General features: G+C 36.0%; 3 protein-coding genes across 10 annotated transcripts in view; 2 read left to right on the top strand and 1 right to left on the bottom strand.

Annotated features, from left to right (window-relative positions):
* Positions 1 to 1,453: 1,453 nt before the first annotated feature.
* Positions 1,454 to 7,384, top strand: LOC132043813 (uncharacterized). 4 transcript variants are annotated; one of them, XM_059434281.1, is made up of 7 exons: positions 1,454 to 1,672; positions 3,136 to 4,796; positions 4,883 to 5,033; positions 5,124 to 5,271; positions 5,342 to 5,590; positions 5,951 to 6,235; positions 6,951 to 7,384. In XM_059434281.1, exons 2-6 carry the CDS (start codon positions 3,149 to 3,151, stop codon positions 6,224 to 6,226), a joined length of 2,472 nt encoding a protein of 823 aa, XP_059290264.1. In that variant the 5' UTR covers positions 1,454 to 1,672; positions 3,136 to 3,148; the 3' UTR covers positions 6,227 to 6,235; positions 6,951 to 7,384. The 4 variants fall into 4 exon arrangements, with proteins under 4 accessions (XP_059290264.1, XP_059290262.1, XP_059290261.1 ...); XM_059434279.1 differs by having other exon boundaries at positions 6,873 to 7,384; XM_059434278.1 differs by having other exon boundaries at positions 6,870 to 7,384.
* An 868-nt stretch (positions 7,385 to 8,252) lies between these two features.
* On the top strand, positions 8,253 to 13,636 carry LOC132043756 (nudix hydrolase 14, chloroplastic). Its single transcript, XM_059434221.1, has 7 exons — positions 8,253 to 8,464; positions 9,689 to 9,794; positions 10,886 to 10,963; positions 11,222 to 11,314; positions 11,455 to 11,547; positions 12,859 to 12,957; positions 13,069 to 13,636. Exons 1-7 carry the CDS (start codon positions 8,256 to 8,258, stop codon positions 13,294 to 13,296), a joined length of 906 nt encoding a protein of 301 aa, XP_059290204.1. The 5' UTR covers positions 8,253 to 8,255; the 3' UTR covers positions 13,297 to 13,636.
* A 248-nt stretch (positions 13,637 to 13,884) lies between these two features.
* Positions 13,885 to 16,766, bottom strand: part of LOC132043754 (copper chaperone for superoxide dismutase, chloroplastic/cytosolic) — a 63,591-nt gene continuing 60,709 nt past the window's right edge. For 4 of the 5 annotated variants that reach the window (XM_059434216.1, XM_059434217.1, XM_059434219.1 and 1 more), the window contains 4 exons: positions 16,129 to 16,201; positions 15,896 to 16,030; positions 15,415 to 15,614; positions 13,885 to 14,260 (listed from right to left, as the gene is read on the bottom strand). In XM_059434216.1, the coding sequence (XP_059290199.1) occupies positions 14,015 to 14,260; positions 15,415 to 15,614; positions 15,896 to 16,030; positions 16,129 to 16,201 (654 nt within the window). In that variant the 3' untranslated portion in view covers positions 13,885 to 14,014. Of the gene's footprint in view, positions 14,261 to 15,414; positions 15,615 to 15,895; positions 16,031 to 16,128; positions 16,202 to 16,473; positions 16,544 to 16,766 lie in introns of those variants that run through there. The other variant, XM_059434220.1, reaches the window with a different exon arrangement.

Below are 16,766 nucleotides of genomic sequence, written 5' to 3'. Positions count from 1 at the left end.
ATATATGAGAAGAAAATAAATATTCGGCAAGAAGAACGTGAAAAGTCAAAAGTTAACAAGTAAAAGTGCACGGAGAAAACAAATATGTGTCGGAGAATTAAAATTGAAGTGCATGCGTGTATACATGAGAAAAAATAAATATTCAAGATCTTATGACATACATCTATGTGGGATTTACTAATTCTTAAAAAACGTGAAAAGTCAAAAGTGAACAAGTAAAAGTGTACCGAGGAAATAACTTTGTGTAAGACAATTAAAATTGAACTGTATATGCCTATACATGAGAAGAGAATAAAAACTCGGCAAGAACGTGAAAAGTCAAAAGTGAACAAGTAAAAGTGCATAGAGGAAATAAATGTGTCAGAGAATCAAAATTGAAGCGCATACGTTTATACATGAGAAGAGAATAAATATTAAGTACTATGACCGGAAAACAGTTGGGTAAAGTGTACAAATTATATAGTTTATGATATAAGCATTCATTGCAGGTACAATTTGTGAAGCTTTTGGGACAGCTGTTTAAAGCTGTGTTCGTCCCTTTAAGGGACTTATATATAATAGAAATATTTTTTCATTAATTTAATAAATTTTTTTTATTAGTTTTTCTTTTAAAAAATTCAATATATACAACAATAGTTCTTATGTTTAGATCTGAACAGTTAGTTAATTGCGATGAATATCAACCTGTCGGAGTACATATAAGATATTAAAGAATTCAAAGAAAAAATCTAGAATCAAAATATTAATTTTCCCTCATATTCTTACTAATTTTTTTTTCTTCATATCGATGAACAACTTTCATTGTCATGACAAGGAGAAAAAAGTCCGACTCTTTCTATCTCAATGACTTAATTCCATCATATGTTTTTAATTTTTAAACTCTATTTTTTTTTATTATAACTAAAGTGATAGTACGTAAAATACATTTTGTATATATTGCTATATATAATAACAATTACAATGTTATTAAAAGTTATTTATAAAATACAAACCTTAAAAACTCACTAATTAAATTGAATAACTATATTGAGCTCGTGCATCGCACGGCCATATTTTGCTAGTACCTCTAATATTGCCTTTCTCGTTATTCGATAGTATTACTCCAAATTGTTTTTTTTTCTCACTTTAAAATGTATACTTCTTGGATATAGTGACACCTAAAAGAAATAAATACGAGAATACTCCCTCCGGATAAAAAAAGTCCACTTAACCTTTTTTTTTGGATCGAAAAAAGAGTTCACTCAGGAAATCAAAAAAGAATTAACTTTATTTTTTCTTATTTGCCCTTATTAAATATTATATGATTAAATTTTAATACTTATTTAATTAGGAATAATTTAAGTAAATTATCTATTTTTATTTAAAAATTAATATTTTTTTAAAGGTGTACAAATGACTAAGTCGGACTTTTTTTTTTTTTTTTTTTTAATCCGGAGGGAGCAGTAGTTACTCCTTGCGTCACCATAGCTATCCAACTTCACAGTTTTTCTTTTCTCAGAAATTGCACTAAAACCCGCAAATTGTGTCTTCTTGTAATTGAAGGGTCCAATTTTTTTTATTTTTTTTTAATAAGACCAAAAACAAAAATTATAATCTTTCAGCAACTGCTGTTTTGAAGCTTATTGCGAACCCAGAAAGCTTGGCACTCTTTAAGTGACAGCTCGAAGAGTAGGTAAATTTTCGATTTTTCCTATGTGGGTGTTTGTCTTTTTCAACGTTCTGCTTATTGTGGTCGATTTTGTCTCATTTGCTATCCATAAAATTGCTGTTAATTCTGTTCATTTGGTGAATGCTTCCTGTTCGATGAAAGTCCTAAGAGAAGTTAATGTTGGTAGAAAGCACCTATCTTTGCTATCTGAGTCGTCTCTGACTCTAATTTTCCGGACTAGTACTTTTTTATTGGATTTCCCTTTATCTTGCAACTAAAATTTTGGATTTTTTGGGCCATTATCCACTGAGTTTTGAACCGTGTGTCACTGGCAATCAAAGGATTTATCAGTTATAAAAGAAAGATTTCAGAATTTTGCTCTTGACTGTTCAATTTCATTTCAAGTTTCCCTTATGTGCTTAGCTTAATTGATTAGAGAAGCCTTAGGTAGTTAGTGCTACTGTTTTTTGTTTTACTTGTTTCGAAATGTCAAACTTACTGCAATGAAATGTAGAAAAATCATCCTACTTGTCACTATTGTTTGTTGCTTATGAATTTGGAAATGTTAAGGGAGGAAGAGGAACACTTCCCATATTCAACTTTTTGAGTAAATTCTGTTGTCCTTTTTTAGCCTCTTCCCTTTGATCCGTTCATAAGACTGGAGCGAAAATGTTATCTATAACTTTCCTCTTGCTATTTGCAATACTATTGTTGAATAATTTTGTCAAAAGAACTGAACATATCTAACCCCCTCCCAAAGCATTACGTGGGTGTTTGGACATAAGAATTGTGAAATTTGGAAAAAAGTAGTACTCCCTCCGTCGCAATTTGTTTAAAGGTTGACCAGTTTGGGAGTCAAACAACTCTTTCTTTGACTACGATTTTCTCCAACTCTTTTCATATATTTAAATTTTATTATAAAATACTCGAAGAATCTATATTTAAAATTAAGTCAAAGAAAAAGCTGTTTGACTCCCCAAACTGGTCAACCTTCAAACAAATTGGGACGGAGGGAGTATTTGTTTTCAAGTTGAAAATGGTATTTGGAAGTTGGAGTTGTGTTTGGACATGAATACAAAATGGAGTTGTTTTTGAATTTTTGTGAGCGATTTGGAGTGAAAATTCTGAAAACAACTTTTTTGGAGTTTTTCGAATTCCGGAGACTTGTGACAATTCTATGTCCAAACAGTCTTCCAGAATAAAATTCCGGAAAAAAGTGAAAAGTATCCATGGCCAAGCAGGCACTACTAGTTACTCTTGTTTCCATGAAGCTGGGTTCACTGTTGTGGAAAATATATGTCATTTAGGTGGTGGGTAACTTTTAATCGCCTAAATCTTGTACCTGAATTTGGACCAAATTTTGTGGTGAATAAGGTTCATTGATGAGACTTCGGTAGAAAATTAGTAGGGTCTTAGCTATGTCCATTTTGCTTTAGCGCATGTAGCAGTCCTTTTATATTTATTGCTTGCAACATTTGGTTTTGCAGTTGTATAATTTAAATGATGGCAAAGAGACCTGAATATGTATTCCTTGAAGAATGGCTACGCAGCAGCAGTGGGACCCACGAGAACGTGACGCTGAATCATCCTTCTTCAGCATCAGCCCAAGTTATCATCCGAGCATGGGCTGATCTTAGGGACTCCCTTCAAAATCAGTTATTTAATTCAAATCACCTCCAATCTCTGAGGACACTCGTCAATGCTCAGTTCTCTCTTTATATTGCTGATCCACAAGCGAAGCTTCTGTTGTCTCTTTTGTCCTCGCAAAAAATCTCCCTTCCGCAGGAATCTTATCCTTTATTTGTCAGGCTTCTATACATTTGGGTTAGGAAATCATCTAGACATTCTCCTGGGGTCATTGATTCAGCGGTTGAGGTCCTCTTGCACCTTTTCTCTGGACATATTCATTCAAACAAAAGCTTATCTTTCTTCTCTGAAGGTGTTCTCCTTCTTGGTGCTCTTTCATTTGTACCTTCAGCATCCGAAAAATCTAAAACGGTTTGCTTGAAATTGCTCTGCCAGCTCCTTGAAGAAGACTATAGATTGATCCGTTTGTCTGAAAGGACAATTCCGAATGTTCTTGCTGGAATTGGCTATGCTCTATCTTCTTCTACAAACAATTATTTTGTTAGAGTTCTCAGTTGTTTAATGGAATTGTGGGACAAAAGTGATGGTCCTTCTGCTAGTGTGTCTAATGGGCTCATGATACTGCACCTGACAGAATGGAGTTTTTCAAATGTTATCAATTTTCGCTCCGCAGACAAGATTGATCTTTTTAATAGAGAGGTATTGAAAAATACACGACCAACATTCTCTTTGTTTGCTGTGGTCATGGCTACTGCTGGAGTACTGAGAGTCATCAATAGATCTAAACAGGAAGCACTAATGGGGATAAAGACTTCTGCAGAGGAACGTATCGAGATTATTGCGCATGGTTTAGTTTCTAGTGCTGGAGATGCTGATTATGCTACCATGGAGCCAAGAAACTCCTTTCTGTTACAGTGTATATCGTTAGCTTTATCTAAAAGTGGACCATTTTCTTACCAACCTCATGTGTTTCTATGCCTCACTAAAGCTTTGTTGACTGAAATTTTCCCCTTGCCACGCATTTATGTCAAAATCCAAGAATCGCCTTCTGGTAACTTGGTGGGATTAGTTCTCAATGAGGTCCAGCAACATCTAGACAGCAGTATTTTTAAGGAAGCAGGGGCCATAACTGGTGTCTTTTGCAATCAATATGTCTTAGCTGATGAAGAAAACCGAAGTGCAGTGGAGGATATCATATGGAATTACTGTCGGGATGTCTATATGTGGCATCGGCAGGTTGCTTTGATGCTTCGAGGCAGGGAGGAAGCGCTATTAGGGAATCTGGAAAAAATTGCAGAATCAGCTTTCCTCATGGTTGTGGTCTTTGCCTTGGAAGTAACAAAGCACAAGTTAAGTTTTAGTGCTCCCCAAGAAATTCAAATGAGACTTTCAGTGAGGATATTGGTTGCATTTTCTTGTATGGAATATTTCCGCAGAATGCGCTTGCCTGAGTATATGGATACGATCAGAGCAGTTCTTACTAGGGTTCAGGAGAATGAACATGCCTGTGTGTCATTTGTGGAATCTATTCCATCTTATGATGATTTGACAAACCAAGCTGGTTGTGACTTTTTCCTTCATGTTATTAATTATCAATATGTTTGCTATATTACAGTCTTTCTCAAAACATCCCTTTTTTTCTTGCAGTACCTTCTAGCTTTCAGAAAATGGAATATCTGTGGACTACTGATGAAGTGCAGACTGCTCGGATCTCATTTTATCTTCGAGTAATCCCAACATGTATTGAATGTATACCAGCCTCTGTATTCCGCAAGGTGCTGGCTTCAACCATGTTCCTGTATCCTGCATCAGATGGATAGGTCTAGAAACAAGTAGGAAAGTGAAACCTTGTTGAATATATAGAAATTTCCTTAATACATTTAACCAGATACATGGGGCATCCAACTGGGAAAGTGGCTAAAGCCTCACACTCGGTGTTTGTCGCTTTCATGTCCTCTGAGAAGGATGCTGATCCAGATGAAAGAGTTGCATTAAAGGAGCAACTTGTATTCTATTATGTCAAAAGATCTTTAGAGGTAATAAAAGCTATCAAAGTTAACTGCTGTGATGCTTGAACTTGTTTTCTGATTTAACTGAAAAATTTAGGGATACCCTGGGATTACTCCTTTTGAGGGAATGGCTTCTGGAGTTGTTGCACTGGCTAGACATCTGCCTGCTGGAAGCCCATCTATATTCTATTGCATCCACTGTCTCATTGAAAAAGCTGATAGCCTTTGTAGTTCAGCCAATAATACTCCAGAAACTCACTTGTGGAAGAGTTGGGATGGAGAGCTGGAGCATATCAAGAAGATGATGGATTTACTTTTCCGTCTCCTTTCTCTTGTTGATATACAGGTAATGTAGTAACAGTGTCTGTCTTTAACTGGGCAACCTAATGCTGCACAGTGACAAGTTCAATCATAAGAGAACTTGAGTATTCCATGGATATCAAATATTGAATATGAGTGGTACTTCACTTTAATTGTTTAACTTCTTGTTTCTTCTGTCATTCGAAAATTTGGGTACCTGGTATAATTTGTAGCTGCTCTTTCTTGAATTTACATAAAAGGTTTGGAAAATGGATAGATGTTTCAACTATGCAAATGCTGATTTGTCTTAGGTATCCTAGCAAAGATTTATGGCTAATGTGCCAATATAATGCACTTGACGTGACAGATAAAAACAGTTAACTTTTTTTTTTTTTTCCGCTCTCAGGTTCTGCCTAGTTTGATGAAGTCACTGGCACAGTTGGTTGTTAAATTACCTTCCAGTGGCCAGGATATGGTTCTCAATGAATTATATCAACATGTTGCAGAATCAGATGATGTTACACGGAAACCGACGTTGGTTTCGTGGTTGCAGTCACTGTCTTATCTTAGTTACCAAAATAAAAGCAAGAAAGCAACAAGAGGGACAACAAAAGAAATACATGATTCTACATCAGGGACTACGGACTCATTAAGCATGAATAAAATCAGTGCACGGCTATAGACAATTGAGGTATACAATATATCTGAGACTCATTTTTATTGATAATGGTAACATATCTGACTCTCATTACTTGCCTTTAACGTGTCTTTTCTTGGGTTATGCCTCTGGTGAAAATGCTTCGAGGCAAGAGAAAGGTGCATCTGTTGAGAAAGTTACTTTTTCTTAGCAAAATAAAATCTGTTGTGGAAGTTGCTAATCTTGCAGACCACATATTTCTACTGGGTGCATACCGTATGTGCAACCTAGTTGATTTTCCCATTGTTCTAATAAACTTATTTACCTTATCCAAAAGAAAAAAAGGAAGTAAACCGTGTGTTTTCTGCGTATTTGACTTTTTTATTCATACACGAGTGATAAGTTTTTCACCCGGCATTTTAGTGAGAGCTTTAAATTTATGTGGAAGTCATTGACTCAAATTGTTAATTTCACCTTTGTATATTGTAGATGAGATAATTCAGCTTTGGCTTATTTAACTCAAGTTGTTAATATTACCAAAATAAGACTACATGTCCACCATTGATCATTGGTCCCTTGAAATTTCGTCACATGAATGAAACAGACAATCGTGGATATACTGATCGACTTTTCTTCTATTTAGCAAGAAGTGATGTGACAATTACTTACAATTGTTAATTTCACTCAGAAGTCAGGATTATGGATTGGCTTTCCCACGTGTCCATATCTATGGTTTGTTGATCCATTCCATTTTGAAGTTTCCTCTCAGAATTATCAGGATTTGTTGCCACTTGGTAGTAATATGTTCACCACGGCAATCTAGGGCAAATTCAACATCCAACACCAAGGGGTGAGTTCTCACTTCTGAGTGCTGCCTCCAAGATTGGCTTAGTGGCTGCATCCCTTGAGATCATGAAGACTTGGGTGTGCTTTGAGATCGTATGCACACAAATTCAACATCAGGTTTAGTTTAATGAGGCAAGAGGAAGATGCTGCTGGGTGAAGTTGGATTTTCTCTTTGATGCCTAGCTTCTGGTTGAGGAAATTGTGCCATATCTTGCTCTAGGCCAGAAGCGGAGCCAGAAATTGTAGTTAATAGGTTCAGAATCACAATATGTTTTGTTTACAGGGTTCTGGATAGATTATTTATACGTATTAAATGAGTTTTTTAAATACAAATATAGTGTTTGAGCCAAATCTACCGGTTTCTGAAGTTTTCTTCCCTCAGCACTCTTGTAGTAGGACTGGATACTTTCAGAGATGTAGATTTAGTTGTTCTTTCCCTTGGTGTATATGTGCGTTTGCTCTAGAATAAATGCCCCAATACCGAATTCAGTGGGTTTTGACTCGTTTCCTTTCGTCTCTCTCCAATTGTCACATTTGTGGGCGTGCCGTGTGCGTGTGTTAGAGAGAGTTTTGATTATCCTTAACTCGATATAGACGCGAGATTAACTCCAATTCCAAGATGTGTGGTGGAATCAAATGCACATTTAGCATTTTAAGAGGATGGGTTCACTATTATATAGTGACATCAATTTGGCGAGCAAATAAGGATGTTTAGAAGTTTAAAAAATAATAATAATCTAAAAATGCATTTTGTAGGGTTCAAGCCCTCGACTTGAAGGGATTTAAGCTAGCACTTAATCAGTGCTTCACTCGGTCTTGTTTGATCATGAGTTTCTTCAGTTAGTATTAAATATATTTTAAAAATTATATACATACTATATCGAGTTTAATCATGTGATAATGAATTTACGTGATCCATTTTTTCTACGTACATTCGCCCCAGGGAATCTCGTAAAAAGATCCAAGAGGAACAGAAAGTGCTTGACCTAAACTTGTTATTCCCTCCGTTAATCTTGGTAAGTACAAATTACTTCGTCAATATTGATAAGAATATTTTTTAAAGTATTTTCTTGTGGGAAAAGTATATATGACAAAAAGCATTTTAAAATGTTGACCAAACGGGACTATTATAAGTGGAAAATGCAAAAGACCCTGCAATTCACCTCTTCGGTCTTCATAATTTGTATAAAATATATCCATAATTTGAACTACGCCGTGCCAGCCGGAAATGATGAGAGTAGCAATGCCACGTTGTGGACATGCATTCTTTAACGAATTTCCTTTCTCCTCATCAACCCTTTGGCCTAAACCTTGTACTCGAACCTTCTCTGTCAAAATGTCAACTTCACAACATAGCCACGTCATCAATCTTCCAGCTCAACGAGACCAACCAGTTTCCATTGTGGCTGCTCCAGGCGTCTCCGATACTCACTTCAGGCAACTCCCTTTCTTCCATTTACTATTTCTTTCTTTTCTGTTTTTTGGGTCTTCTATTTTTAGCATTCAACTAGCCTAGTATGGTATTTGTAAGTGAAGTTTTAGAAATTTTTTGGCTAAAATTTGAAAAAAAAAAAAAAAAGAAGAAGCCTTTTTCTTTATTTTCTCTGTTCAGGTATCTATTTTTACCATTCAACTAGCGTAATTCACACTTTAATATGGTATTTGTACTGAGTTTTTTTTTTTTTTTTTTTTGGATGTTTTTCAAGATTTTGAAAAAAGGAAGCTTTTCATGTAAAAAATCAAAACATTTTTCTAGGCATGGGTTTGACTGTTTGGAAATCCCTCCATTTGTTGGATCTTTCTTTTTTTCTTTTTGGGGTTCTATTTTTAACATGCAACTTGCGTAATTCACGCTTAATATGGTATTTCTATTGAGTTTTTTTTTGGATGTTTTTCAAGATTTTGAAAAAGTAGCTTTTGCATGTTAAAAGTCAAATATTTTTCTTTAACATGGGTTTGGATTCAATGATCTGTTTGGAATTCCATCCATTTGTTATATCTTTTTTTTTTTTTTGGGGTTTTTGGGGTGGGGTTGGGTTTTCTAATTTTAGCATGCAGCTTGAATTCACGCTTAATATGGTATTTTTAAGTGAGGTTTTTGGAAATTTGTCTAGAATTTGAAAAAAAAGGAAGCTTTTTCATGTTAAAAGTCAAACATTTTTCTTGGCATGGGTTTGGTTTCAATGGGCTGTTTGGTAATCTCTCCATTTGTTGGATCTTTCTTTTTTCTTTTTGAGGTTCTATGTTTAGCAACTTGATTTCATGCTTAACAGGAGTATTATTTCTCGGTGAGTATTTTTTTTTTACAAGTTTTTCAATATTTTAATAAAAAGGAAGCATTCTTATGTTAAGATGAAGCATTATTTTCTTGGTGTATATTTGGATTGAATTAGCTGTTTGGAAGTCCCTCCAGTTGCTATTCCTTCTTTTCTCTGGCTTTTCGTTTTTTGAATAAACTGATGATTTTTTTTTTTACAATTCAACCATCCATGCTTAATATGCATTTGTAGCGAGATTTTGTGGAAGTTTTTCAAGAATTTGAAATAAAGGAAGCATTTTTATTTAATGGTTAAGCCTTTTTCTTGATGTGGTTTTGGATTGAAAGATTCAGAATTTTCTTAGTGTGGCTTTGACTGAGTGAAATGGTCTATTTTCTTGTAGGAATGCTATTGAATCGTCATTGTTCAAGCAGTGGTTAAAGAACATACAGTCTGAAACAGGACTGCTGGCTAATGGAGCTATGTCTTTAAAACAAGTTCTTATTCAGGTCTCAACCTCAAGCTGCTCTTTTTTACTCCCCCCCCGTCTTATATTATTTTTCGTGTTTCTCTTTATATTAAGAAGATATTAATTAGGAGGTTTCTTTGGGACTATTTTACCCTTACTTATGTCTTATGATATAATCTCTAAACTCTATTTATGTGTCATCTCCCCATAATTGAAATGTTTGCAACCTTCAAGAACAATTACTGCCAACGGTAAAAGGGGAAAAAATAAGTAATTTTTTCTTGAACTTCTAAGTTGAGTGTTGTCGTACACTCCTAGTTATCATTTCATACTAGTAGTCATAGTATTGTTCTTGTAGATCACTGTCTTCCGATTTCTGTTACTATTTGTTGTTGCTTGTACTTCGATTAGCGTATTTTTTGTGGTAGTTAGGGCTCCTTTTTGTTCAGTCAGCTTTATCCTGCTTTCTATAGTATTTTGTCATGCCTTTTATATTGCTTTGAATTGCTGGTTCTTGTGCCGAGGGTCTACTGGAAACAACCTCTCTACCTCCCAAGGTAGGGGTAAGGTCCCTCCCCAGGCCCCACTTTGGCTATGATGTTGTTGTTGTTCTTGAACTTCTAAATGACAAAAAATCTGAGACAACTATTTCTAGAAATCACGACAAATAATTTGAGAAGGAGGGAGCAGGTATGAAGATAGTAATATTTCAACACTGGAAAATGGCCTTCTAAATTTATTCAACATTGGACAATGCTGGAGGAAATTGACCTGTCGTTTGATCTTGACTGATGCTGATGCTGCTTAACTTTATCTTTATTAAGTGTGTTTTGTCCAATTAACATTTATCAGACCAATGAATATTTAGGTTAGCTGTGCACCTTATGCTCCTTAATGATTACCATGCTGCCTTAACATAGCTATAAGTCGTTCTCCTTCCTGAAGGGGATCAAAAAGAAGTCTTCTTCATGTTCTGTGTGAGGATTTTTGTTGAATATGTTAAGTCACACTCGCACAATCTGACACCAGAGACATAGTGATTAACACAGAATTTCAATCTGTTTTCGGCCCAGCTATCGCAAGCATTAAGTTTGGTTTACAGCTGATTTTCCATTTTATGTGTCGGAGCAGGGTGTAGATATGTTTGGAAAGCGTGTTGGGTTTCTAAAGTTCAAAGCAGATGTTATTGATAAGGAGACGGGTCAAAAGGTATGTGAGCAGAATCTCTCCATCCCATTGGATTATGTAATTCATTCAGTCGGACAATGAATAGCTTCTCTTAAAGATGTGGCCTCAATTTATTTTGTTTATATTTGGTCTTTTGTCCTAGTATCTTAGAGAGATGGATATTACAGTACTCTTTACATAGACAATGATGTGTGTCTTCCATTTTCCTTTTTCGTAGCTTAGCCTTGGCTGCAACAAGTGTAGTTTTTTTCCAGTCACCATTGCGTCTTTTGAGTGTAGGTTCCTGGTATTGTCTTTGCGCGGGGTCCAGCTGTTGCAGTGCTAATCCTTTTGGATTCTGAGGGTGAGACATATGCTGTGCTTACAGAACAGGTACGTCTTCCAACTGTCAACTCCTCCATTTGTATAACGTTGAAAAATATCTCGCAGTACTGATTAGATGAGGAAATTTTATGAAAGTTTTCTGCCCCTTTTACTTCTAAACTCTAAAATACATTCAACTTGTTTGAAAGGTTAGGGTCCCAGTTGGGAGGCTACTTTTGGAATTGCCAGCAGGAATGTTGGATGATGACCAAGGTGACTTTGCTGGAACAGCAGTTCGAGAGGTCTCTCTCTCTCTCAAAGCATTATCCCCTTCCTTCCCCCGAATAACCCATGCAATATAATGCTGAAAGCTATTACGTAGTCATATATAGAGATATTTGATGTCAGAATTTTCTGGTCAGTGATGATTTTCTTACAGTTCTGTTCGCAACCCAGTATCTGAAGAGTTAAGTAATCAAAAGGAAGCACTTAAGTTTCAAAGGTTATTTTAGATCTAACGGTGTAATATAAAAAATTACAGTGGCTCCAATTCATCATGAAGGTCCCAATGTGGTTGTATGGTCTCGTCCTGAAAATGTTTAAAGAAGGCTGGTATTTGCTTTGTACTTGTCCACAAATTTAAAAAGGGATGGCATTTTCTTTTGCAAAGTATTTGAGTCACAGATAATGTTAGGTCGTGGCAGGCATTGTTTTGTCGCTGTTGGCAGCTGTCGCAGGGATGTTCTGAGTAAGTTGACTAATATGCTCATGGAGTTCCAATCAGTAGGTACCACTGAGGTAGAAAATTAAGAAGTGTCAACAAGTCAATCCCAATTCCCAAGCAAGTCCAACAATGAGTTAATTTATCAAAATTCCAGGCACTAATTTAATTTTGAATGCTATGGTTCAAGTCTAAGTTTAGGCTTTATGGTAAAGACATAGTCATTTAACCACCATTTTTAAGGTGTGCAGGAGGTTGCAAGTAGCCAAATTGACAGCAAAAAGAACCAATAATCATGTTGCCAACCCATATAGGCTTTTGTATCTTTTTGAGGACGGCCCAAGGTGCAAGGAAATAGAAATGCATGAATCTTCAAAAGATGAAATTAAAATTTCTCCAGATAATATAATGAGCCAATACTTGGTCATCAGATGCTGCAGTTGACTCATTAAGACCCATACATAGTGACTATGGACTTTCTCAAAATTTTCTAGAGTAGGAGTTGTTCCATTGTTTTTCGTGGCTCACTGCTCTAGTATATTGATTTATTATTGCATAATGAACTGGATTCCTCTTATTGTGTCCTTTTGCCACAAATGAATGGAAGTTCCTTCTCTTCTGAGCAGTTCAATGGAATCCAGAATCTGCTGATGTTTGTATATGTGTGATTCCAACTGATCCTTATAGGAACATTTTAACTTCCTTATCACAAGCAATCATTTGTTTTACATAATTGACAACTGCGCGGTACTGTATAACCAAGTTCTGTTTTTGAATACTTATGGATTGGAATATATATATAATCAGTTTACTTGTAAATGGCAAAATCAGATAGTTCGACATTACTATTTGGCCAAACTTCTAAATTAACTTTTTGATATATATGTCTCAGGTTGAGGAAGAAACTGGAATACACCTGAATGTCCATGATATGGTCGACCTCACAGCTTTTCTCGATGCATCGACTGGGGGCAGAGTTTTTCCTTCTCCTGTGAGCTTCCACTAACTTCTAAAGTAGAAATATTTGCATAAACAGCTAGTTTCTGTTAAACTTTTAATGGAAGTGTATATGGTATAATAGTTGCGGTTCTTTCAATGTTAGGGTGGTTGTGATGAGGAGATCAGTTTGTTTCTATACAGAGGAAATGTCAGCAAAGAGAAAATTGAACAACTGCAGGGGAAAGAAACAGGACTACGAGACCATGGTGAGCTGATTAAAGTACATGTGGTTCCATACAGTAAACTATGGCGTGCCACAGCTGATGCAAAGGCTCTGACCGCGGTTGCCCTCTACGAGATGGCTAAAAGAGACGGGCTGCTCCCTTGCTAGGGACGAGTTCATATTTTCTACTCCATTTTATCGCAGTTCACATTGTTCTATGCTTGGCTGAATAGGTCATGAGCTATTTTAGGCAGGTGACATGTACATCCTAGGCAACTGCAACTGTCGTTGATGGTTGTATACTAGACTCAAGACAAAAGCTGTTTTGCACAGACCACAATTCTATCATTTCGAAGAAGATAAACAGAAAGGGAAAGACAAGATTGTACTTCGCAAGATTAGAAGTCTGGAACAATAATGTCATCTATTTGCTTTATATTGATCCTCGGAGTTGTAAACGCCATAACATTTTTATTTAGCTAAGAGCTGACATCTCCTTTGAAACATTCTTTTCAGTATTCTCCTTATTAAATGAAAGAAATTAAATGAAAGAAAAGGAACTCATTACATCTGAAGCATGTCAATAGAAAAAGTTCATTTTTCTCGAATAAGGCATGTGATAAGAGTTTCTACTTCTACTCGTTTAGGGTAAATTCTTGATGGTTGCAGCTTGATAGGGTTGCAAAACGTCAGCAGGGATTTTAATGGAAGTGAAATTGAAATTAAAATGAGACTCTTTGAATAGGAACCAAGAAATGAGTGAGCAAATGATGACATTTATTTTGATAAATTAAATTGCCTCATCCAATTTGAATATTACATGATCATAAAAAGGATACAGATAAATTATACAAAGATCACAATGGTCTAAAGATAGCAAAACTGTTCAGAGTTTATTGGTTGCTTCCCAAATAGTGGTACCATCACAAGTGCAAAGTTTCTTGTAGTTCTCACCAACTCCTGCACTTCTGGCTATCACTGCTGCTTTAAGGCCTGGATCTGATTTATCTTCAGTTGCATACACCGCTACAGCTCGCCCAATCAGGTCAGCAACTCTTAGCTTCTCTTTAGCTCCAGAATAAAATGCCTCGCCTTTCTCGTCAACGTCCAGTGTGCCCAGGTCACCGAGTGGCTGAAAAATGAGAAAACACATTAGGAAGTGCAGCAGATCGTCTGTCTGGTGCAACCTTTTTCAACACAATGTGTTAAGAACATAATTAAGTAAATAAAAGTGCTCTCTCCCTAACAGCTTAAGCTTTTAGATGAGATGATTATACAATTCAACACAATGTTCAGAGGTAAGGGAAAGAAGCATAATAGTTAGATGTCCTATTTATATTATGATATTACTGTGGAAACACCACCTTAATGAAGGTCTCCTAAAGGAAATTGCCAAACAACCCCTACTGATCTTGCCGTCTTTCAACCTGAAATAAAAGATTGGGAGCCAATACTGGGAGTGTAGGAGGCTACTTTAGATCAGGGTGTAGTTCTGTTCAAGAGAACTTCCAAAACCAATCTTGTTTTAGTTTCCCAGGTTGCCAAACAGTCTCATTATAGAAGCAATCAAGGAAGCATCCTGTGTGGGAGAAATGGCTGATCCTTCCAGAACCAAGGAAGCACTCACCAGTTTTATCCATTAACCTTATCTTGATGCAAAGCAAGGAATAAAAAAGTCAGATGTTAAATTCTTGGCTTTCACCTAGTAAGTTAACCTCCTTCTCCCAGTCTCTAGAACAAGAAAGATAGGGGTAAACAAAATAGAAGAGTGACTGAGTATGACTACATCTTAGCATGAATATACACGCTCCACACAGACTAACCATACATTAGAATTTAGAACCTCATCCATATATTTGGCTCCTTTTGACACTCCAATATAAGGTAAAACATAACATAACAAGCATAAGTAGATGCTAATTTCGGCCTTTGGATGACAGAGAGAGGAAAAGTTTCACATAGTCCTGACAAACGATATCTAGTATCGAGATAGTTCCCATTCCATAACTAAAAGCACGGTATTAGATGCATTTCATTGACAACGGACCCCTTAAAAACATTTCTATATCATAGTCCAAGCACTTGAAAGCATCCACAAGTGAGATTAGTTGAAAACCTCATTGCATAATTAATAGATAAGCATAGTGATTCTCTCTTTCTCAACGCAAGGATAAAATCTATTTGCAGAATCCATGCTCCGGAGAAAAAAAAAAGTTAATCGGAAGAAGATAATGTAACATATTTAATTTTTTTGAGAAACAAACGGTTATTTTGTGTGTTACTTACTGGGCTATACAATTTCCCGGTACTAGCTGCCCCCCTCGTCAAATCACCAAATTCGTTAATTGACCAAGCATGCTTTCCAGGTGACAGGCCACTGATGTTTGCTTCAATCCTAGTTAATTCCATATTGACTTGAGCCAAGCGAACAACACCAAAAATATCTGGCCCTTTGAATTCGGCAACAGCAGCAGATATAAGGAAATCTACACCGCATTTCAACATATACAAAAGTTAGATGCATGACATCAGAAATAAATCAGAAAAAGCTGAAGCTCATGAGTGAAGTGCGTAAGATCTCTTTTTTGCACTTTACTTTCCCTTCAGCACTTAGAAGGCTATTATATTACTATTAATCATAAGCATACATAGTTCTGCTATCCTGTTAACATAGCCTGAGATGTGAAGACATAATGCTTCACAAACTTGAAATAATACTTACTGAGGAAACATGAGAGACACATTTAGATCTAAGATTGGAACATACCATCCGGTACTCCTTGTCCAATCAGACGGGCTTTTCGACCTGTTTGCTCCAAGGCTTCACTCATAGTCTTCACAGGTGAAGATCCAAGAATTCTCACTACTTGATTATCGAGGTCCACATCCACATTCTTAACTCCTAAAAGCCACACAAAAGATCTCTTTCAACGCTAAAACAAATTGATGGAGTAAACAAAACGCCTCATGACAAGACACAATTTTTTTCCCAGAGCTTACCTTCAACAGTCTGCAATTTGCTCTTGACTGCATTAACACAGCCTTGACACGACATGTCCACCATAAACTCTGTCTGTCACCAAGTTGTGAATACAATCAGTTTAATGCGGAAAACAACAATTATGCAGCATAATATATCAACTCACAAAGAAACCAATAAAAATGAACACAACTCCCCGAACCAAACCCGCTTCAATAGCCAACAAAAATGGGCTATCATCGACATAAACTAGTGCATTAAGCCATCAACAGTAAAATATACTCCAATTGAAGGGCAAAACCCCCATTAAAGGTCTTCATCCTTGAAAAATTAATCACATCATAGCCAGCACAATATCAAATTACCTAAGCAATTAATCAAGGAGAAAAAAAATCCTCTTGTATTATCGGCAAGATAATTCAAAAGCAGAACTATAGAATTTTATTGACAACTGAAATATTGCTGGTAGCAACACTATATAAGGCTATGACCTATCTTCTTACACTAGATATTTGTTGATCTACCTAAAGCAAAGGGGAAAAAAGATTTGTCCAAGATTGATATTGTACTACTCTATTGTACCTTTCCTTATATCAAATAATGTACTACTCATAGTACTATCCAAAGTACACAGATACCATATTTACCATATAAAGAC

This window comes from Lycium ferocissimum, unplaced genomic scaffold, assembly GCF_029784015.1.
Source record: "Lycium ferocissimum isolate CSIRO_LF1 unplaced genomic scaffold, AGI_CSIRO_Lferr_CH_V1 ctg285, whole genome shotgun sequence".
In the NCBI taxonomy this organism is placed as follows: Eukaryota; Viridiplantae; Streptophyta; class Magnoliopsida; order Solanales; family Solanaceae; genus Lycium; species Lycium ferocissimum.
This window is presented reverse-complemented; position numbering and strand designations above follow the sequence as displayed.